This window comes from Oncorhynchus clarkii, chromosome 31, assembly GCF_045791955.1.
Source record: "Oncorhynchus clarkii lewisi isolate Uvic-CL-2024 chromosome 31, UVic_Ocla_1.0, whole genome shotgun sequence".
NCBI lineage: Eukaryota > Metazoa > Chordata > Actinopteri > Salmoniformes > Salmonidae > Oncorhynchus > Oncorhynchus clarkii.
This window is the reverse complement of record NC_092177.1, coordinates 713,657-737,052: the sequence shown is the minus strand read 5'-3', so window position 1 is coordinate 737,052 and position 23,396 is coordinate 713,657. Positions and strand designations below refer to the sequence as shown.

Genomic DNA, 23,396 nt, shown 5'->3' with positions numbered 1-23,396 from the left:
CTCATTGACTCAGTACTGGTACTCTGTGTATATAGTCAGGTTACTCATTGACTCAGTACTGGTACTCTGTGTATATAGTCAGGTTACTCATTGACTCAGTACTGGTACTCTGTGTATATAGTCAGGTTACTCATTGACTCAGTACTGGTACTCTGTGTATATAGTCAGGTTAGTCATTGACTCAGTACTGGTACTCTGTGTATATAGTCAGGTTACTCATTGACTCAGTACTGGTACTCTGTGTATATAGTCAGGTTACTCATTGACTCAGTACTGGTACTCTGTGTATATAGTCAGGTTACTCATTGACTCAGTACTGTGTATATAGTCAGGTTACTCATTGTGTATTTATTATTACTTTTATTATGTTTTTTCCCTTTTCTATTTTTTCTCTGTTTTCTTTCTCTTCATTGTTGGGAAGGGCCGTCAGTCAGCATTTCACTGTTAGTCTAAATCAAGTAAAATGTATTTGTCACATACACATGGTTAGCAGATGTTAATGCGAGTGTAGCAAAATGCTTGTGCTTCTAGTTCCGACAATGCAGTATTAACCAACAAGTAATCTAACTAACAATTCCAAAACTACTGTCTTATACACAGTGTAAGGGGATAATGAATATGTACCAAATTTAATAGAGCCAAAGTTCCACTCAAACTCCCATTAGTGCTGCTGGGCTGCTCCATTAGTGCTGCTGGGCTGCTCCGTTAGTGCTGCTGGGCTGCTCCGTTAGTGCTGCTGGGCTGCTCCGTTAGTGCTGCTGGGCTGCTCCATTAGTGCTGCTGGGCTGCTCCATTAGTGCTGCTGGGCTGCTCCATTAGTGCTGCTGGGCTGCTCCATTAGTGCTACTGGGCTGCTCCATTAGTGCTGCTGGGCTGCTCCATTAGTGCTGCTGGGCTGCTCCATTAGTGCTGCTGGGCTGCTCCATTAGTGCTACTGGGCTGCTCCATTAGTGCTGCTGGGCTGCTCCATTAGTGCTGCTGGGCTGCTCCATTAGTGCTGCTGGGCTGCTCCATTAGTGCTGCTGGGCTGCTCCATTAGTGCTGCTGGGCTGCTCCATTAGTGCTGCTGGGCTGCTCGATTAGTGCTGCTGGGCTGCTCCATTAGTGCTGCTGGGCTGCTCCATTAGTGCTACTGGGCTGCTCCATTAGTGCTGCTGGGCTGCTTGTTGAGTACTGTACTGAATACAGTGAACAGTAGTTATAATTTAGATTCTAGCCTTGCTGTTAGTGAACTTAGTTTCTAACAGCCAACGTTATATCTAGTGTTGCATCTGAATTCGCACCCTTTTCCCTAAATAGTGCACTACATTTGACCAGGGCCTATAGGGAACAGGGTGTCATTTGGGACAAAGCCCTAGATTTTGATTAAGATCAGGCTGTTTTGCTTTTACTTACAACAAGGAAAGAGCCTGTAACCTGGTAATTTAGTCCGCTCTTCATCTCCCCCGTCCTTTTAAATTGTCTAATGTCCGACCTAATAGTGGCATTTCTTGTTGTTGGCAGGTTAAATGAGTATAACCTCAGCTGAATCTACAGACCAAATGATGGAGCAGGAAGTAGGTCAACTTCCGATTACAGACCAGATGGAGGAGGAGGAGGAGGAGGAGGAGGTAGGTCAACTCCCGATTACAGACCAGATGGAGGAGGAGGAGGAGGAGGAGGTAGGTCAACATCAGATTGTCTATTTACCTGCTTACTTTTTCAGATGTATCCACCTGTGAACTTCATGAATGTCTTACCAGAGCTGGTTGAACGTAGTGCACTAGATAGGGTGCAATATGGGACACAGCTGGACTGTAGCTTCTGTAGCAGATAACAGGACGATCACTCAGGGTCTATTCTGAGGTTTGTCATTAGACTCATGTTGACTCTTGTTTACTCCTCAGCCTGGGAGCTCAGCAGAGACTGAGAGACCCTCCTCTTCTCACACCAAGAGGAAGCCTGCTGTTACAGCCAAGCACACCGGAGGGAATGAGTCTGACACCTCGGACGAGAGTGGACAGGAAGATGGCGCCTCTGACAACCCCTCAGATGGTAAGGTCTACCACGACCTGGGGCCAGCACGTGTTTTAATACCTCTTCATATCATTGTGGAGCCAGAAGGTGCATTTCTACACTTTGTGGATAATATTGTTGCTGCTGGTCTATTCTGAGTTGATGTTCAAGGTAGATAATACTGTTGTTGTTGGTCTATTCTGAGTTGATGTTCAAGGTAGATAATACTGTTGTTGTTGGTCTATTCTGAGTTGATGTTCAAGGTAGATAATACTGTTGTTGTTGGTCTATTCTGAGTTGATGTTCAAGGTAGATAATACTGTTGTTGTTGTTGGTTTATTCTGAGTTGATGTTCAAGGTAGATAATACTGTTGTTGTTGTTGGTCTATTCTGAGTTGATGTTCAAGGTAGATAATACTGTTGTTGTTGGTCTATTCTGAGTTGATGTTCAAGGTAGATAATACTGTTGTTGTTGGTCTATTCTGAGTTGATGTTCAAGGTAGATAATACTGTTGTTGTTGTTGGTTTATTCTGAGTTGATGTTCAAGGTAGATAATACTGTTGTTGTTGTTGGTCTATTCTGAGTTGATGTTCAAGGTAGATAATACTGTTGTTGTTGGTCTATTCTGAGTTGATGTTCAAGGTGGATGATACTGTTGTTGTTGGTCTATTCTGAGTTGATGTTCAAGGTGGATAATACTGTTGTTGTTGGTCTATTCTGAGTTGATGTTCAAGGTAGATAATATTGTTGTTGTTGTTGGTCTATTCTGAGTTGATGTTCAAGGTAGATAATACTGTTGTTGTTGTTGGTCTATTCTGAGTTGATGTTCAAGGTAGATAATACTGTTGTTGTTGGTTTATTCTGAGTTGATGTTCAAGGTAGATAATACTGTTGTTGTTGCTGGTCTATTCTGAGTTGATGTTCAAGGTAGATAATACTGTTGTTGTTGTTGGTCTATTCTGAGTTGATGTTCAAGGTAGATAATACTGTTGTTGTTGCTGGTCTATTCTGAGTTGATGTTCAAGGTAGATAACTGTTGTTGTTGGTCTATTCTGAGTTGATGTTCAAGGTGGATAATACTGTTGTTGTTGTTGGTCTATTCTGAGTTGATGTTCAAGGTGGATGATACTGTTGTTGTTGTTGGTCTATTCTGAGTTGATGTTCAAGGTGGATGATACTGTTGTTGTTGCTGGTTTATTCTGAGTTGATGTTCAAGGTTTATGTGGTGGTGAAAGACTTGTTGAGAGTAATGAGCCCTGGTCTAAAGTAGTGCACTATATAGGGAATAGGGCTCTGGTCTAAAGTAGTGCACTATATAGGGAATAGGGCTCTGGTCTAAAGTAGTGCACTATATAGGGAATAGGGCTCTGATCTAAAGTAGTGCACTATATAGGGAATAGGGCTCTGGTCTAAAGTAGTGCACTATATAGGGAATAGGGCTCTGGTCTGAAGTAGTGCACTATATAGGGAATAGGGCTCTGGTCTAAAGTAGTGCACTATATAGGGAATAGGGTTCCATAGGGCTCTGGTCTAAAGTAGTGCACTATATAGGTAATAGGCCTCTGGTCTAAAGTAGTGCACTATATAGGGAATAGGGAGCCATAGGTCTCTGGTCTAAAGTAGTGCACTATATAGGGAGCCATAGAGCTCTGGTCTAAAGTAGTGCACTATATAGGGAGCCATAGGGCTCTGGTCTAAAGTAGTGCACTATATAGGGAGCCATAGGGCTCTGGTCTAAAGTAGTGCACTATATAGGGAATAGGGTTCCATAGGGCTCTGGTCTAAAGTAGTGCACTATATAGGGAGCCATAGGGCTCTGGTCTAAAGTAGTGCACTATATAGGGAATAGGGCTCTGGTCTAAAGTAGTGCACTATATAGGGAATAGGGCTCTGGTCTAAAGTAGTGCACTATGTAGGGAATAGGGCTCTGGTCTAAAGTAGTGCACTATATAGGGAATAGGGCTCTGGTCTATAGTAGTGCACTATATAGGGAGCCACAGGGCTCTGGTCTAAAGTAGTGCACTATATAGGGAGCCATAGGGTCCTGGTCTAAAGTAGTGCACTATATAGGGAATAGGGTTCCATAGGGTTCTGGTCTAAAGTAGTGCACTATATAGGGAATAGGGCTCTGGTCTATAGTAGTGCACTATATAGGGAATAGGGCTCTGGTCTAAAGTAGTGCACTATATAGGGAATAGGGTTCCATAGGGTCCTGGTCTAAAGTAGTGCACTATATAGGGAATAGTCAGATAAACGGTTTGAATCCTCCCATCGTTAAATAAAAGGTTTTGACCAGGATTTTGTCTTCCTACAGCCTAATATCCAGACCCGCTGCCAGTTTAATGAAATCATTCAGTTTGGGATTGATATTGGATGTAAACTAAACATGTTTGTCTCTCGGTCTTCCTCTGTTTATATCCAGATACCACTTTGCAGGAGAGGATAGACTGCACCGCCTGTGGACAGCAGGTCAACCACTTCCAGCGCCACTCAGCGTTTGAGCACCCAATGCTCCATGTGCTCCTCTGCAAGGTAGATACACCTGCAACACCCTCTCTGTCTATCTTCCATCTGTCTATTTGTCTCCTATCGGGCTCTACATCTTTCCATCCATCTGTCTGTCTCTCTATCAAATTCTGTCTCTCTGTCTGTTTCTCTCTGTCTCTCTCTGTCTGCCTGTCTCTCTCTCTCTGTCTGCCTGTCTCTCTCTCTCTGTCTGCCTGTCTCTCTCTCTCTGTCTGCCTGTCTCTCTCTCTCTGTCTGCCTGTCTCTCTCTCTGTCTCTGTCTGCCTGTCTCTCTGTCTGCCTCTCTCTCTCTCTCTGTCTCTCTGTCTGTCTGTCTGTCTGTCTGTCTGTCTGTCTGTCTGTCTGTCTGTCTCTGTCTCTGTCTCTCTGTCTCTCTGTCTCTCTGTCTCTCTGTCTCTCTGCCTGTCTGTCTGTCTGTCTCTCTCTGTCTGCCTGTCTGTCTGCCTGTCTGTCTCTGTCTCTCTCTCTGTCTGCCTGTCTCTCTCTGTCTCTCTCTCTCTGCCTGTCTCTCTGTCTCTCTCTCTCTGCCTGTCTCTCTCTCTCTCTCTCTCTCTCTGCCGGTCTCTCTCATGGACGATTGTGCGCCGCCCTATGGGACTGACGGCCCTCTCTGCCTGTCTCTCTCTCTCTCTCTCTCTCTGCCTGTCTCTCTCTCTCTCTCTGCCTGTCTCTCTCTCTCTGCCTGTCTCTCTCTGCCTGTCTGTCTCTCTCTCTCTGCCTGTCTGTCTCTCTCTCTCTGCCTGTCTGTCTCTCTCTCTCTGCCTGTCTCTCTCTCTCTCTCTGCCTGTCTGTCTCTCTCTCTCTGCCTGTCTCTCTCTCTCTCTCTGCCTGTCTCTCTCTCTCTCTCTCTCTGCCTGTCTCTCTCTCTGTCTGAGCTCCACCATGCTCCTTTAGGGTTGGGCCATATATATATGATTCATTTGAATTTATGTTTTTGCGAGATATTCCAAATGGTGTGTGTTACTGCATTGTCGGAACTAGAAGCACAAGCATTTCACTACACTCGCATTAACATCTGCTAACCATGTGTATGTGACAAATAAAATTTGATTTGATTTGAAATGCCAATATCACAAGAATAGTTTTTAGCGTTTATGTCCGCATGTTCTCATGTCTTTTTTCTCTCGTCTCCTTCCCGTTTACACCAGAGATCTGAATATAATGATGAGATGCTAATGTCCCCTTAACAATGGGAGTCGTCCCAAAGGCGACAAGCTTAGGACCAAAATACGCCCATAGAAACACATTGGGATGATTTTGAACAGATTTGGGCGAGAGTGAAACCTCTCACTTCGTTTCCTCCTCTGTTTACACACACACACCAAGCCCCTCCCCCTGCCACACACACCAAGCCCCTCCCCCTGCCACACACACCAAGCCCCTCCCCCTGCCACACACACCAAGCCCCTGCCACTTACACCAAGCCCCTCCCCTGCCACTCACACCAAGCCCCTGCCACTCACACCAAGCCCCTCCCCTGCCACTTACACCAAGCCCCTCCCCTGCCACTTACACCAAGCCCCTCCCCTGCCACTCACACCAAGCCCCTGCCACTCACACCAAGCCCCTGCCACTCACACCAAGCCCCTGCCACTCACACCAAGCCCCTGCCACTCACACCAAGCCCCTGCCACTCACACCAAGCCCCTGCCACTCACACCAAGCCCCTGCCACTCACACCAAGCCCCTGCCACTCACACCAAGCCCCTGCCCCTGCCACTCACACCAAGCCCCTGCCCCTGCCACTCACACCAAGCCCCTGCCCCTGCCCCTCACACCAAGCCCCTGCCCCTCACACCAAGCCCCTGCCCCTGCCCCTCACACCAAGCCCCTGCCCCTCACACCAAGCCCCTGCCCCTGCCCCTCACACCAAGCCCCTGCCCCTCACACCAAGCCCCTGCCCCTCACACCAAGCCCCTGCCCCTCACACCAAGCCCCTGCCCCTCACACCAAGCCCCTGCCACTCACACCAAGCCCCTGCCCCTGCCACTCACACCAAGCCCCTGCCCCTGCCACTCACACCAAGCCCCTGCCCCTGCCCCTGCCCCTCACACCAAGCCCCTGCCACTCACACCAAGCCCCTGCCCCTGCCACTCACACCAAGCCCCTGCCCCTCACACCAAGCCTCTGCCCCTCACACCAAGCCCCTGCCACTCACACCAAGCCCCTGCCCCTGCCACTCACACCAAGCCCCTGCCCCTGCCACTCACACCAAGCCCCTGCCCCTGCCACTCACACCAAGCCCCTGCCCCTGCCACTCACACCAAGCCCCTGCCCCTCACACCAAGCCCCTGCCCCTCACACCAAGCCCCTGCCCCTCACACCAAGCCCCTGCCCCTCACACCAAGCCCCTGCCCCTCACACCAAGCCCCTGCCACTCACACCAAGCCCCTGCCACTCACACCAAGCCCCTGCCACTCACACTAAGCCCCTGCCCCTCACACTAAGCCCCTAAGCCCCCTCCGTACCTATATAACGTAGGTAGATGACGTAATGACGGTGCCTACCCTATATAACGTAGGTAGATGGCGTAATGACGGTACGTACCTATATAACGTAGGTAGATGATGTAATGAAGGTGCGTACCTATATAACGTAGGTAGATGACGGTGCGTACCTATATAACGTAGGTAGATGACGGAGCGTACCTATATAACGTAGGTAGATGACGGAGCGTACCTATATAACGTAGGTAGATGACGGTGCGTACCTATATAACGTAGGTAGATGACGGAGCGTACCTATATAACGTAGGTAGATGACGGAGCGTACCTATATAACGTAGGTAGATGGTGTAATGACGGTGCGTACCTATATAACGTAGGTAGATGACGGTGCCTACCCTATATAACGTAGGTAGATGACGGTACGTACCTATATAGCGTAGGTAGATGACGGTACGTACCTATATAACGTAGGTAGATGACCTACATACCTATATAACGTAGGTAGATGACCTACATACCTATATAACGTAGGTAGATGATGTAATGACGGTGCGTACCTATATAACGTAGGTAGATGACCTACATACCTATATAACGTAGGTAGATGGTGTAATGACGGTGCGTTCCTATATAACGTAGGTAGATGACGGTGCGTACCTATATAGCGTAGGTAGATGACGGTGCGTACCTATATAACGTAGGTAGATGACGTAATGACGGTCCGTACCTATATAACGTAGGTAGATGACGGTGCGTACCTATATAACGTAGGTAGATGACGTAATGACGGTGCGTACCTATATAACGTAGATAGATGACGGTGTGTTCCTATATAACGTAGGTAGATGACGTAATGATGGTACGTACCTATATAACGTAGGTAGATGACGGTGTGTTCCTATATAACGTAGGTAGATGACGTAATGACGGTACGTACCTATATAACGTAGGTAGATGACGGTACGTACCTATATAGCGTAGGTAGATGACGGTACGTACCTATATAACGTAGGTAGATGACGTAATGACGGTGCCTACCCTATATAACGTAGGTAGATGACGTAATGACGGTACGTACCTATATAACGTAGGTAGATGACGTAATGACGGTGCCTACCCTATATAACGTAGGTAGATGACGTAATGACGGTACGTACCTATATAACGTAGGTAGATGACGGTGCGTACCTATATAACGTAGGTAGATGACGTAATGACGGTCCGTACCTATATAACGTAGGTAGATGACGTAATGACCTGCGTTCCTATATAACGTAGGTAGATGACGGTACGTACCTATATAACGTAGGTAGATGACGTAATGACGGTACGTACCTATATAACGTAGGTAGATGACGGTGCGTAAAATGTTGCTCTATACGTTCACACAGCATTCCTGAACTACTAACTGAAGCCCACAATGTCTGCTGTGTGGATCAACCCTCATTTGAAAGAGTAACAACTCAAAGGCGAAATCCATTAAACTCCAAGATAATGGAATTCATTGCCCTTGACAATCAACCGTTCTCTGTCGTGGGTGGTGTTGGCTTTCGCCGACTGGCCGATCACCGGTACACACTACCAAGTGCGCTATTTTTTCAGATGTTGCTCTACCGGAGTTACACATTAATAGCGTAACGCCGTTTGGGTCTTTGCCTGTCAAAAAAGATACAGTAGCACTGTCAAAGCTGTACTAAAACGTCTGCAAACAAGCAAATACCGGCCACGAACGGTGTGTTTACAATACCGCATTGGTAATAAAGCATCATTTGTTCGACCGCAACTTCTGGGGTAGCTAGCTTTAGCTTAGTACCTAGCTAGCACCAATACAACCAGCCTGATAACAATGACCAGTAGAAATTGTAGTCATTTTTATTATTCTTAGCAATGATTTAGGAATCCTTGTGAGTAAGTATTGTTGTATTGGGGTTCGCCAATTGAAATTGAACTTCAGTTCGTGGAAAGATATAACGTTATAAGCAGCCAGCTAGCGAGGCTCGACCAGTCTGAGTTCTGTGTTGTTTAGCTAGCCCCAATAAGGATTATGCAAAATAGTGGAATTTGTGTTTTGACTTCAAAATAAAAGTATGTAATTGACAGTGATGCAAATTAATACAAATAGTAGAATTATGCCATACCCTTATTTTGAAGGCTAACCGCAAATTCCACTTGTGGCTAATCTTTTTTGTGACTAGCTTCACATAGATTGGTCCAAACCACCATTAATCAAATAAGAACTGTCTTAGATGATGTCACCTAGCTATATAGTCACCTAGCTATATAGCCACCTAGCTATATAGTCACCTAGCTATATAGTCACCTAGCTATATAGTCACCTAGCTATATAGTCAGACCACCATTAATCTAAATACATTTGGGTTATTTTATGACACCTAGAACATTGTTTGCCTCCATCAGCTAGCTAGCTTTTTTTATGTCCAGCACCGTAGGTGCGCGAGACAACTTGACCAGCATCATAAGCGTATCGATGAATCGCTGTGACACATGAGTGATAATCAATGTGTAGTAACTACATATATTTTTTATGGTTAAATTATTAGATAACGCCTAGATTCATATTCAGGTCCTGATTGGTCAACAAGCACGTCAATTAGTGTATATTTTGTGTGTGTGTGTGTGTGTAACCTTTTATTTAACTAGGCAAGTCAGTTAAGAACAAATTATTATTTACAAAGACGACCTACACCGGCCAAACCTGGATGACGCTGGGCCGATTGTGCGCCGCCCTATGGGACTCCCAATCACAGCCGGATGTGATACAGCCTGGAGTCAAACCAGGGACTGTAGTGACGCCTCTTGCACTGAGATGCAGTGCCTTAGACCGCTGCAACTATTTAACTGTGCTAAAATGCTTCAAAGGCTGCTAAAATGTTAAATATCGGTTATCGGTATTGTTTTATTTTGGCAAGGACAATATCGGTATCAGCCAAAAACGTAATATCTGTGCATCACTGTTGTTTCCTCTCCCTTTAGTCGTGTTATAAGTATTACACCAGCGATGACATCAATAAAGACGAGGACGGCATGGACGAACAGTGCAGGTAGGTCCCCTCACAGAACACAGAAACATGGACGAACAGTGCAGGTAGGTCCCCTCACAGAACACAGAAACATGGACGAACAGTGCAGGTAGGTCCCCTCACAGAACACAGAAACATGGACGAACAGTGCAGGTAGGTCCCCTCACAGAACACAGAAACATGGACGAACAGTGCAGGTAGGTCCCCTCACAGAACACAGAAACATGGACAAACAGTGCAGGTAGGTCCCCTCACAGAACACAGAAACATGGACGAACAGTGCAGGTAGGTCCCCTCACAGAACACAGAAACATGGACGAACAGTGCAGGTAAGTCGCCTCACAGAACACAGAAACATGGACAAACAGTGCAGGTAGGTCCCCTCACAGAACACAGAAACATGGACGAACAGTGCAGGTAGGTCCCCTCACAGAACACAGAAACATGGACGAACAGTGCAGGTAGGTCCCCTCACAGAACACAGAAACATGGACGAACAGTGCAGGTAGGTCCCCTCACAGAACACAGAAACATGGACAAACAGTGCAGGTAGGTCCCCTCACAGAACACAGAAACATGGACGAACAGTGCAGGTAGGTCCCCTCACAGAACACAGAAACATGGACAAACAGTGCAGGTAGGTCCCCTCACAGAACACAGAAACATGGACGAACAGTGCAGGTAGGTCCCCTCACAGAACACAGAAACATGGACGAACAGTGCAGGTAGGTCGCCTCACAGAACACAGAAACATGGACGAACAGTGCAGGTAGGTCCCCTCACAGAAACATGGACAAACAGTGCAGGTAGGTCCCCTCACAGAACACAGAAACATGGACGAACAGTGCAGGTAAGTCGCCTCACAGAACACAGAAACATGGACGAACAGTGCAGGTAGGTCCCCTCACAGAACACAGAAACATGGACGAACAGTGCAGGTAGGTCCCCTCACAGAACACAGAAACATGGACAAACAGTGCAGGTAGGTCCCCTCACAGAACACAGAAACATGGACGAACAGTGCAGGTAGGTCCCCTCACAGAACACAGAAACATGGACGAACAGTGCAGGTAGGTCGCCTCACAGAACACAGAAACATGGACGAACAGTGCAGGTAGGTCCCCTCACAGAAACATGGACAAACAGTGCAGGTAGGTCCCCTCACAGAACACAGAAACATGGACGAACAGTGCAGGTAAGTCGCCTCACAGAACACAGAAACATGGACGAACAGTGCAGGTAGGTCCCCTCACAGAACACAGAAACATGGACGAACAGTGCAGGTAGGTCCCCTCACAGAACACAGAAACATGGACGAACAGTGCAGGTAGGTCCCCTCAAACGGTCGCCATTGTTCTAGCTGCCGTAAGGTCCCTGTTCTACTGCTTGAGTGTCGCCACCTCTTGTACAATATTGGCTCTTGATTATGAGTACCGACTTTCGAAGAGTCCCGGCACCTATTTTAGTCCACGCCAGGGGCTACGTCCCAACTGCCACCCTATTTCCTATATAGTGCACTATTTTTGTCATTTTTTAGAATGATTCATTACTTCCCAACAACAGCTGCAAATCCCAATTAAGATACGTCACGTTTAGAAGTTGACTTTCCTTGCTATCTTAACTACGCCCCAAGGTGGTGTGCTGAAGGTGGCAACCTGATCTGCTGTGACTACTGCCACAACGCCTTCTGTAAGAAGTGCGTCCTGCGTAACCTGGGGCGCAAGGAGCTGTCCATGATCACCGACGACGACAGTAAATGGTCCTGCTACATCTGCAGGCCTCAGCCTCTCTCAGACATCGCCTCCAACTGCTCCAACATCTTGACCAAGCTGGAGAGCTTCTGGCGCACGGGACGCAAGAAAGAGAGGAAGGAGGTGAAAGGGCACAGTAAGGGTAAAGGTCACCACCACCATGGTAAAGCTGTGGTGAACGGTAAGGAACATTCAGACGGGTCAGGGACCCTCACCTTCTCCTATAAGACCCTGAAGGTCCTCAAGGAGCTGGTGAAGAGGACCAAGAAGCTGATTGAGACGACCACAGGGCTCAACAGCACCTTCATCCAGCAGGCTGAGGAGGAGCAGGGAGCAGGAGGAGGTGGCAGCGGGACCAGACACCTCAAGGCCTTCAGGTATCCTAACACATGTTAATATTATGACTGCTACAAAGTAAGTGAGGCAACCCAATTCTGTTCTTTTGCCTAATCTATCCATTCGTCCATCTCTCTCTCTCTCTCTCTAGGTCTGTTCTGGCTGATATGAAGAAGGCCCATGCTGCCCTAGAGGAGGACTTGGAGTCACAGTTCACTTCCCAGGACCAGGGGATGCAGAACGGGGATGCTGTTTCCAACACCGACGGCCATGATTGCCACGATCAGATTGACAACATAGTTGAGGATGGACAGGAGGCAGAAGAGGATAAAATGGCCGACACTGAGGATGGGGAGGAGCTAGAGGAGGATGGGGGCTTGTCAGAGGACGCAGAGATGGAGGGGAGCCCCGCCCCCGCGCCTCAGGACCACTCAGACACAGAGACAGACAGCCAGGCCAAAGACCAGACAGCAGTGGAGGGGGAGGAGGAAGAAGAAGAAGAGGAGGATGGAGAGGAGGAGGAGGGTGACCGGGATAAAGACATTGTGTCCGTCGGGCCGGCCGTCCCTGACGAGCTCTTCCAAATGGTAGAGAGTCTGGCGGACTCCGCAGGGTTAACGCCCGGCAACGACGCCATGGAAACCACCGCTGCTAGCCAATCCGAGAGCCCCGCCGGCGGCTCAAACAGGAAGTCACTTGAAACCCATAAGGAGAAGGCCATGCCCAAGGTGAAGAACCCGATCGTGAAGCTGACGCCTGTTCCAGTGGTTACCACACGCACCTCCAGGTCTATGAGCAAGGATAAGGATGGAGGGAAGGAGAAGGAGAGGAGTAAGGATGGAGGGAGGGAGAAGAGTGTGGAGGAAGGTGGGGGCTCTGAGGAGGACAGCCGCCGCTCCAGCCGCACAAAGACCACACCCCTCAGGAAGTCACCGGCCGGGAAGAACAAGATGGCCGAATCCTCTCCGGAGAACAGCGACTCAGAGGGCAAGAGTCCCAGCAGGCTGAAGAATAGAACCAAAGGCAGCTCGGAGAAGGAATGTGAGAAGGAGAAGGAGGAGCAGCAGAGAAATGCCTCCTCCAAGGTGACCGCTGACCCTTCTAAACAAGAAGTGGACTCTGACGAGGTTCTGGACATCCTGCTCCAGACTGCAGCGGCAGAACACAGCTCGGACGAGGATGCGCATCAGGACGCCGATGGTAACCAGGGCAACAGGAGCTTCAAAAGGTGCCTGTTCAAACTCAGCAAGAAAGATGGAGAGGAGGAGGAGAATGACAAGGTGAAGACTGACAAGAAGCTGGCGGCCAAACGCAAACTGAAAGCTGACGATTCAGACAACTCAGAGTCCGACTCAGACGAAGACGCGAAGAAGAAGAAGAAGTCCTCCACAGCTTCTGCCAAAAAGACATCCAAGAAGAAGGGCTCGGACGGCTCCTCTAACTCCGACTCGGACCTGGAGAAGGAGATGAATGGACTCAGCAAACTGGCGACGGGGAAACGGAGGAGCAGCCGTGTGAAGAAAGAAAGAGAGGAGAAGGAGAACAAGGGCGGAGATCGGAGGCGGTCGTACGAACTCAAACGCAAAGCCAGAAGTAGAGGAGCCAAGCAGCAAGATTCATCGTCTGATGACGAGGAGGAGGGAGGAGGGTCTGGAGAGGAGAGTGGAGACCAGCAGAAGATTAAACCCATCGTGGAGGAGACGTTGGTAGCAGGGAGGGGAACCTTCCACCAGTCCTCAGGTGAGTAGAGCTGTTGTTTCTGAAAGCGGTATATTGAGCGCTCTGTTTCTACAAGGCAGACGGTACACTGTGTTGTCAATACAACTCGACCTAAACTCCACTGATTTAACACCTGGCCTCTGCAGTGTTTTCCACAAGTACATAGAGTAGCCAGCCAGGCGCCCCCGGGGTCTGAGGCTTGACCCGCAGGGTTTGACATTTTTTGGCCAAAGAGTTTATGTCTGAAGATTCCATCCGAAATAGACAGTGAAATTATTTTATACCTTATCGAGTTTACCTCCCAGATTGGAAACATTAGTTGTGGTTTTGTGTAGAACAGGGCTCTCCAACCTTTATTCCACGAGAGATACCCTCCTGTAGGTTGTAACTCGAACCTCAGTTGTAACCTAACAGGATTCAGTTTATCAACCAGTTCATTATTAGTCAGTTGCACTAGATTAGGGTTTGAGTGAAAACCTACAGGCCTGTAGCTCTCCAGGAACAGAGATCGAGAGCTCTGGTAACGAAAGACTACAATTTAAATGAATTGTATGAATTCAGTTTATTGTTAGTTGTTTTGAATATGATCTGGGCCTATATGATCAGGATTATTTTCTAAATAAGACTCAATTAAACCTGTCTTCTCTTGAGTTTAAATGTCTTTAAAGTGTTACTACAAGATATTAATTAAGTTGCCCACATCATAAAAAATACAAAAATTAAGGTTGCATCGTTCTGATTTTACATATCCTTAATTCATTTGAAATGATCATTAGTTTGGACCCTATAAAATGTGTTTTTTTTTTTGTCTGATTCCATTTAGTTATTTCCCAAATTTCGTTTTCTGGTTACTGTTTAACCTCTTGAAACTAGGGGGCACTATTTTCATTTTTGGAAAAAGAACGTTCCCAAAGTAAACAGCCTATTTCTCAGGACCAGATGCTAGAATATGCATATAATTGACAACTTAGGATAGAAAACACTAACGTTTCCAAAACTGTAAAAATATTGTCTGTGAGTATAACAGAACTGATATTGCAGGCGAAAGCCTGAGAAAAATCCAATCAGGAAGTGACTCTTATTTAGAAACCTCTGCGTCCCTATTAAGCAGTGAAAGGGATATCAACCAGATTCCTTTTTCTATGGCTTCCCTAATGTGTCTAGTGTCACAAGACATAGTTTCAGGCTTTTATTTTGAAAAATGAGTGTGAGCGACAACATTGCGTAAGTGGTCACCTGGTGGCTCTGAGTGATTTGTGCGTAATAGACAAATTGTTTCTCTCGCTCCAACTAAGAAGCCAACTGACCCGGTTGATATATTATCGACTCCGCAGGGTTAAACCCCGGCAACGACGGCATGGAAACCACCGCTGCTAGCCAATCCGAGAGCCCCGCCGCCGGCTCAAACAGGAAGTCACTTGAAACCCATAAGGAGAAGGCCATGCCCAAGGTGAAGAACCCGATCGTGAAGCTGACGCCTGTTCCAGTGGTTACCACACGCACCTCCAGGTCTATGAGCAAGGATAAGGATGGAGGGAAGGAGAAGGAGAGGAGTAAGGATGGAGGGAGGGAGAAGAGTGTGGAGGAAGGTGGGGGCTCTGAGGAGGACAGCCGCCGCTCCAGCCGCACAAAGACCACACCCCTCAGGAAGTCACCGGCCGGGAAGAACAAGATGGCCGAATCCTCTCCGGAGAACAGCGACTCAGAGGGCAAGAGTCCCAGCAGGCTGAAGAATAGAACCAAAGGCAGCTCGGAGAAGGAATGTGAGAAGGAGGAGGAGGAGCAGCAGAGAAATGCCTCCTCCAAGGTGACCGCTGACCCTTCTAAACAAGAAGTGGACTCTGACGAGGTTCTGGACATCCTGCTCCAGACTGCAGCGGCAGAACACAGCTCGGACGAGGATGCGCATCAGGACGCCGATGGTAACCAGGGCAACAGGAGCTTCAAAAGGTGCCTGTTCAAACTCAGCAAGAAAGATGGAGAGGAGGAGGAGAATGACAAGGTGAAGACTGACAAGAAGCTGGCGGCCAAACGCAAACTGAAAGCTGACGATTCAGACAACTCAGAGTCCGACTCAGACGAAGACGCGAAGAAGAAGAAGAAGTCCTCCACAGCTTCTGCCAAAAAGACATCCAAGAAGAAGGGCTCGGACGGCTCCTCTAACTCCGACTCGGACCTGGAGAAGGAGATGAATGGACTCAGCAAACTGGCGACGGGGAAACGGAGGAGCAGCCGTGTGAAGAAAGAAAGAGAGGAGAAGGAGAACAAGGGCGGAGATCGGAGACGGTCATACGAACTGAAACGCAAAGCCAGAAGTAGAGGAGCCAAGCAGCAAGATTCATCGTCTGATGACGAGGAGGAGGGAGGAGGGTCTGGAGAGGAGAGTGGAGACCAGCAGAAGATTAAACCCATCGTGGAGGAGACGTTGGTAGCAGGGAGGGGAACCTTTCACCAGTCCTCAGGTGAGTAGAGCTGTTGTTTCTGAAAGCGGTATATTGAGCGCTCTGTTTCTACAAGGCAGACGGTACACTGTGTTGTCAATACAACTCGACCTAAACTCCACTGATTTAACACCTGGCCTCTGCAGTGTTTTCCACAAGTACATAGAGTAGCCAGCCAGGCGCCCCCGGGGTCTGAGGCTTGACCCGCAGGGTTTGACATTTTTTGGCCAAAGAGTTTATGTCTGAAGATTCCATCCGAAATAGACAGTGAAATTATTTTATACCTTATCGAGTTTACCTCCCAGATTGGAAACATTAGTTGTGGTTTTGTGTAGAACAGGGCTCTCCAACCTTTATTCCACGAGAGATACCCTCCTGTAGGTTGTAACTCGAACCTCAGTTGTAACCTAACAGGATTCAGTTTATCAACCAGTTCATTATTAGTCAGTTGCACTAGATTAGGGTTTGAGTGAAAACCTACAGGCCTGTAGCTCTCCAGGAACAGAGATCGAGAGCTCTGGTAACGAAAGACTACAATTTAAATGAATTGTATGAATTCAGTTTATTGTTAGTTGTTTTGAATATGATCTGGGCCTATATGATCAGGATTATTTTCTAAATAAGACTCAATTAAACCTGTCTTCTCTTGAGTTTAAATGTCTTTAAAGTGTTACTACAAGATATTAATTAAGTTGCCCACATCATAAAAAATACAAAAATTAAGGTTGCATCGTTCTGATTTTACATATCCTTAATTCATTTGAAATGATCATTAGTTTGGACCCTATAAAATGTGTTTTTTATTTTTGTCTGATTCCATTTAGTTATTTCCCAAATTCCGTTTTCTGGTTACTGTTTAACCTCTTGAAACTAGGGGGCACTATTTTCATTTTTGGAAAAAGAACGTTCCCAAAGTAAACAGCCTATTTCTCAGGACCAGATGCTAGAATATGCATATAATTGACAACTTAGGATAGAAAACACTCTAACGTTTCCAAAACTGTAAAAATATTGTCTGTGAGTATAACAGAACTGATATTGCAGGCGAAAGCCTGAGAAAAATCCAATCAGGAAGTGACTCTTATTTAGAAACCTCTTATTGAGCAGTGAAAGGGATATCAACCAGATTCCTTTTTCTATGGCTTCCCTAATGTGTCTAGTGTCACAAGACATAGTTTCAGGCTTTTATTTTGACGTCCGTCTCTTATGGGAAAACACGGTCTCTAACCCCTGACCCTTCTCTGTGTGTCTGAAGGAGATGAAGGTAACCATGACGCTTCCCAGATGGCTGATGAGGAGGACGATGATGAGCCTGAGAACAGGTATTTCAAAGTATTTTCATTCAAGACAAACCAAATATGTCCTGAACTGCATGCTTCTCAACCAGCTGACGAACATCCTTCAATCCTTTTCCTTATTTCCTTACGGGATGGCTGCTGTTTTACGGGCTCCTAACCAGTTGTTTTATTTTGTGTTTTTTCACATTGTAACTTATTTCTCTTATGATCGAAATGAGCTTCTGGATATCAGAACAGCGATCACATTCCTCGACTGGACAAAGACTTTTTAATGAGTCCGACGCAAAGGATATACTGCTTCTCCGAGAATGGGTCCAAATCCTCGTAACTCGTGTTAAGAAAAGATGTAGGTACAGGGGGTGAAGATCTGGGTGCCTTGTGAGAATTCGTCTGCGAGTGGGTAATCCGCATCTACCATCCTTCCTATTGGCCAACGTGTAATCACTGAAGAATAAACTGGATGAGCTCCGTTCAAGACTAGCCTACCAACGGGACATTCAAAACTGTAATATCTTGTTTCACAGAGTCGTGGCTCAATGACGAGATGGATAATATACAGTTGGCTGGGTGTTCCGTGCATCGGCAGGACAGAATAGCTAAGCCCGGCAAGACGAGGGTGGTGTGTATTTGTCAACAGATGGTGCAAGATGTCTAATATTAAAGAAGTCTCAAAGTATTGCTCGCCTGAGGTAGAGTACCTCATGATAAGCTGTAGACCACACTATCTACCAAGAGTTTTAATCTATATTTTTCGTAGCTGTTTATTTACCACCACAAACCGATGCTGGCACTAAGACTGCACTCAGCGAGTTGTATAAGGCCATTAGCAAACAAGAATATGCTGTGCTCCTGCTGGCTGGGTACTTTAAACTCTAGACCACCTTTACTCCACATACAAAGCTCTCCCCCGCCCTCCATTTGGCAAATATGACCACAATTCTATCCTCCTGATTCCTGCTTACAAGCAAAAACTAAAGCAGGAAGTACCAGTGACTCGCTCAATACGGAAGTGGTCAGATGACGCGAATGCTACGCTACAGGACTGTTTTCCAGGATGCATCCAATGGGGATTGAGGAGTATACCAACTCATTCATCGGCTTCATCAATAAGTGCATCGACGACGTCATCCCCACAGTGACCGTATCCCAACCAGAAGCCGACTGTGATCACGCTCTCCGTAGCCGATTTGAGCAAGACCTTTAAACGGGTCAACATTCACAAGGCCGCTGGGCAAGCACGCGCTGACCAACTGGCAAGTGTCTTAACTAACATTTTCAACTTTTCCCTGACCAAGCCTGTAATACCTACATGTTTCAAGCAGATACACCATAGTCCCTGTGCCCAAGAAAGCGAAGGTAACCTGCCTAAATGACTACTGCCCTGTAGCACTCACGTCAGTAGCCATGAAGTGCTTTGAAAGGCTGTATTTACACTGCTGCTACACGCTGTTTATTATCTATGCATAAACACTTTACCCCTCCCTACCTTCTGGTGCAAATTACATCAACTAACCTGTACCCCTGCATATTGACTCGGTACCGGCACCCCCTGTATATAGCCTTGTTATAATTATAGTAAATATCTTAACTCTATTTCTTGAATTGCATTGTTTGTTAAGGGCTTGTAAGTAAGCATTTCACTACAACTGTTGTATTCGGAGCATGTAACAAATAACATTGATTTAAATTTCTTCCTCAATAGAATTGCCAAGAAGATGCTGGCCCAGATCAAGGCTAACTACTCTTCAGGAGCAGAGGAGAGCTCTGACGAGGACGGAGAAGAGAAGGAACAGAAGAAGGGGAAGGGAGGAGAGGAGCAGGAGGAGGGTGAGCTACATTCACTTTTTCATTTCATACTCGTTGATACAGTGATTCTGCAGTGCCTCTTTCCACCACTAATGGTTTATGTCAGTAGACTAGATGTAGAAATAACTGCTTGTTCCCCTCAACAGACGACGACGATGAGGATGAAGGGGGCTCTGGCTCTGATGTGGACGTGGGGCGTTGCCACCGACTGCTCCGCCACAAACTGACGCTGTACGAAGTGGAGTCAGGAGAGGAGAAGGAGAAACCAGCCAGCAAGGGGAAGAAGAAGGAGACCAAGAGGACCAGACGGAAAGGTACGAGGGCTGTCTGGCGGGCTGGCCTGGTCTCTAGCTGACCTGGTCTCTAGCTGGCCTGGTCTCTAGCTGGCCTGGTCTCTAGCTGGCCTGGTCTCTAGCTGGCCTGGTCTCTAGCTGGCCTGGTCTCTAGCTGGCCTGGTCTCTAGCTGGCCTGGTCTGTCTAGGCCTGTGTATTAACACCTATGGAACAGAATGAAAGTCCTACTCTGCAAACTGATGACTGTTTTCAATCAACTCTACCTCCCGCCTTTCTCTCTCTCCCCTCTTTCTTTCCCCACTCCCCTTAAAACTTCTTGACGCTACACATCCCTTTAGCGGGATAATTGTCATCAACAACCGCTGAATTGCATAGTGCCACATTCAAATAATATTACAAAAAATATTTATATTCATTTATATATATTCATCAAGTGCAATATAGCAAAACACAGCTTAGCCTTTTGTTAATCCACCTGTCGTGTCAGATTTTGAAAATATGCTTTACAGCGAAAGCAATCCAAGCGTTTGTGTAAGTTTATCGATCACTAGACAAAACATGATGTACACTTAGCATTAAGTAGCTTGGTCACGAAAATCAGAAAAGCAATCAAATTAATCGTTTACCTTTGTTGATCTTCGGATGTTTTCACTCAAGAGACTCCCAGTTACACAATAAATGTTCCTTTTGTTCCATAAAGATTATTTTTACATCCAAAATACCTCCGTTTGTCTGGCACCCGGCCATACAATGAAGCGATGTTATCTTTCTCGCAAATTTTTCAAAATACAAGCCTGAAACTATGTCTAAACACTGTTGACACCTTGAGGAAGCGATAGGAAAAGGAATCTGGTTGATATCCCTTTAAAATGGAGCAAAGGCAGGCTATTTAACATGGAGTTTTCAAAATAGAAGCCACTTCCTGGTTTGATTTTCCTCAGGGTTTTCACTTGCAATATCAGTTCTGTTATACTCACAGACAATATTTGGACAGTTTTGGAAACTTTAGTGTTTTTTCTATCCTAATCTGTCAATTATATGCATATTCTAGCATCTGGTCCTGAGAAATAGGCCGTTTACTTTGGGAACGTAATTTTTCCAAACATAAAAATGGTGCCCCCTAGCTTCAAGAGGTTAATTAACCTCTCCCTGTCTTCTCTTCTCTCTTCCTCCCTCCACCTCTCCAGTGGATAGTGATGACTCAGCAGACCCAGACTTTAAGGAGTCAGCTAGCAGCAGTGAGTCAGGAGTTAGTGAGGAGATCAGTGAGAAGGAATCGTCGTCAGAGGAGGAGTCGGAGTCTGAGAAGGAAGGCAGTAGACACAGGAGGACCACGCGCTCCTCCGTGAAGAAGAAGGAGAGGAGCTACGCCCAGAAGAAGAAACGGCGCCGCATCAAGGCCCAGGATTCTTCATCTGACGACAAGGTATAGGGAGGCAGGGTAGCCTAGTGGTTAGAGTGGAGGGGTGGCAGGGTAGCCTAGTGGTTAGAGTGGAGGGGTGGCAGGGTAGCCTAGTGGTTAGAGTGGAGGGGAGGCAGGGTAGCCTAGTGGTTAGAGTGGAGGGGTGGCAGGGTAGCCTAGTGGTTAGAGTGGAGGGGCGGCAGGGTAGCCTAGTGGTTAGAGTGGAGGGGAGGCAGGGTAGCCTAGTGGTTAGAGTGGAGGGGTGGCAGGGTAGCCTAGTGGTTAGAGTGGAGGGGAGGCAGGGTAGCCTAGTGGTTAGAGTGGAGGGGTGGCAGGGTAGCCTAGTGGTTAGAGTGGAGGCCCAGGATTCTTCATCTGACGACAAGGTATAGGGAAGGAGAGGATTTTCTCCTTACTCCTAAACAATTCTATATTTGTGAATTTGGTCTGGAATTCATTGATTGGTCAAAGTTTGATTGTTACCACATCATTGGCCACAATGTGTGATTGGATTGGTCAGTTGACCCCTGGGGGTTGAAGTTGAGAGGTTAACCCTCATTCTCTCCTCCAGAGCGGGTCAGGAGAAGATGTCTCGGGTAAGGAGGATGGAGACACTCCTAGAGGACAGAGGAAGAAGATCAGAAAAATCCTCAAGTACGATGAGCTGAGGACGGAAACGAGGGATGCCCTGAAGGAGGAGGAGGAGAGGAGGAGACGCATCGCTGAAAAGGAGCAGCTCAGGGAGAAACTCAGAGAGGTAAAAGTAAACTGTGTGTGCGCTGTTGTCATGGCATCTGCTAATGGGATGGAAATGAAGATAGACTCAGTCTATCAATAAGTCAACTACTCCTTCTGCCCGATGGTTCGCTAAGGAGCCAGATGGATGTGTGGTTCAGATAAGAGCATGGTACCAGCTATGCCATGTTTCCACGGTGATCACATAAATGTACTGAATGGGCTCTTTGAATAGAGTGGAAGTTGCTTAGCATTTCCTTAGTATTAAGGTTTGAATGCTTGTGGACTAGAAGATCAGCTGCCCTAAACTCTAAGGAACATAACCTGTCCCAACCAGCTGCCCTATACTCCTAGGAACTAAACCTTTCCCAACCGGTAGAACAGTCTCCCAGGTGCCCTATACTCCTAGGAACTAAACCTGTCCCAACCAGCAGCACAGTCTCCCAGGTGCCCTATACTCCTAGGAACCTAACCTGTCCCAACCAGCTGCCCTATACTCCTAGGAACATAACCTGTCCCAACCAGCAGAACAGTCTCCCAGCTGCCCTATACTCCTAGGAACATAACCTGTCCCAACCAGCAGCACAGTCTCCCAGGTGCCCTATACTCCTAGGAACCTAACCTGTCTCAACCAGCAGAACAGTCTCTCAGCTGCCCTATACTCCTAAGAACATAACCTGTCCCAACCAGCAGAACAGTCTCCCAGCTACCCTATACTCCTAGGAACATAACCTGTCCCAACCAGCAGCACAGTCTCCCAGCTGCCCTATACTCCTAGGAACATAACCTGTCCCAACCAGCAGAACAGTCTCCCAGCTGCCCTATACTCCTAAGAACATAACCTGTCCCAACCAGCAGAACAGTCTCCCAGCTGCCCTATACTCCTAGGAACATAACCTGTCCCAACCAGCAGAACAGTCTCCCAGCTGCCCTATACTCCTAGGAACATAACCTGTCCCAACCAGCAGAATAAATGTATGTATTTTTATGTGCAGACTGTAATGCTTTTAGACTAGACTCTATATGTCCCTCCCGACCAGGTACTCGTGGTGGAGGAGGCGACCGCCGTGGCTTGTCCAATCACAACCAAGCTGGTGCTGGATGTAGACGAGGAGACCAAAGAGCCCATGGTGCAGGTTCACCGCAATCTGGTCACTAAGCTCAAACCACACCAGGTCGACGGTGAGAGACATGTTGTTGTAGGGGTGGAGCCCATGGTGAAGGTGGAATAGAAGGAGTAGTAGTAGTAGCAGTAGTAGTAGTAGTAACAGTAGTAGTAGTAGTAACAGTAGTAGTAGTAGTAACAGTAGTAGTAGTAGTAGCAGTAGTAGTAGTAGTAGAAGTAGTAGGTAGTAGAGCCCATGGTGAAGTAGTAGTAGTATTAGCAGTAGTGGTAGTAGTAGTAGTAGTAGTAGTAGTAGAGCCCATGGTGAAGTAACAGTAGTAGTAGTAGTAACAGTAGTAGTAGTAGTAATAATAGTAGTAGTAGTAACAGTAGTTGTAGTAGAAGTAACAGTAGTAGTAGTAGTAATAGTAACAGTAGTAGTAACATGCGTAGTAGTAGTAACAATGGTAGTAGTAACAATAGTAGTAGTAGTAGTATT

General features: G+C 47.0%; 1 protein-coding gene across 1 annotated transcript in view; it reads left to right on the top strand.

Moving 5' to 3' along the window:
* The window catches only part of LOC139390795 (transcriptional regulator ATRX-like), a 53,916-nt gene that overhangs the window by 4,934 nt on the left and 25,586 nt on the right, over positions 1-23,396 (top strand). Inside the window, exons 2-14 of the mRNA XM_071138188.1 lie at positions 1,504-1,661; positions 1,887-2,034; positions 4,419-4,528; positions 9,964-10,031; positions 11,644-12,138; positions 12,249-13,837; positions 15,151-16,278; positions 17,513-17,579; positions 19,258-19,382; positions 19,508-19,675; positions 20,843-21,081; positions 21,629-21,814; positions 22,833-22,974. Coding sequence (XP_070994289.1) covers positions 1,509-1,661; positions 1,887-2,034; positions 4,419-4,528; positions 9,964-10,031; positions 11,644-12,138; positions 12,249-13,837; positions 15,151-16,278; positions 17,513-17,579; positions 19,258-19,382; positions 19,508-19,675; positions 20,843-21,081; positions 21,629-21,814; positions 22,833-22,974 — 4,618 coding nt within the window. The 5' untranslated portion in view covers positions 1,504-1,508. The remainder of the gene's footprint in view (positions 1-1,503; positions 1,662-1,886; positions 2,035-4,418; positions 4,529-9,963; positions 10,032-11,643; positions 12,139-12,248; positions 13,838-15,150; positions 16,279-17,512; positions 17,580-19,257; positions 19,383-19,507; positions 19,676-20,842; positions 21,082-21,628; positions 21,815-22,832; positions 22,975-23,396) is intronic.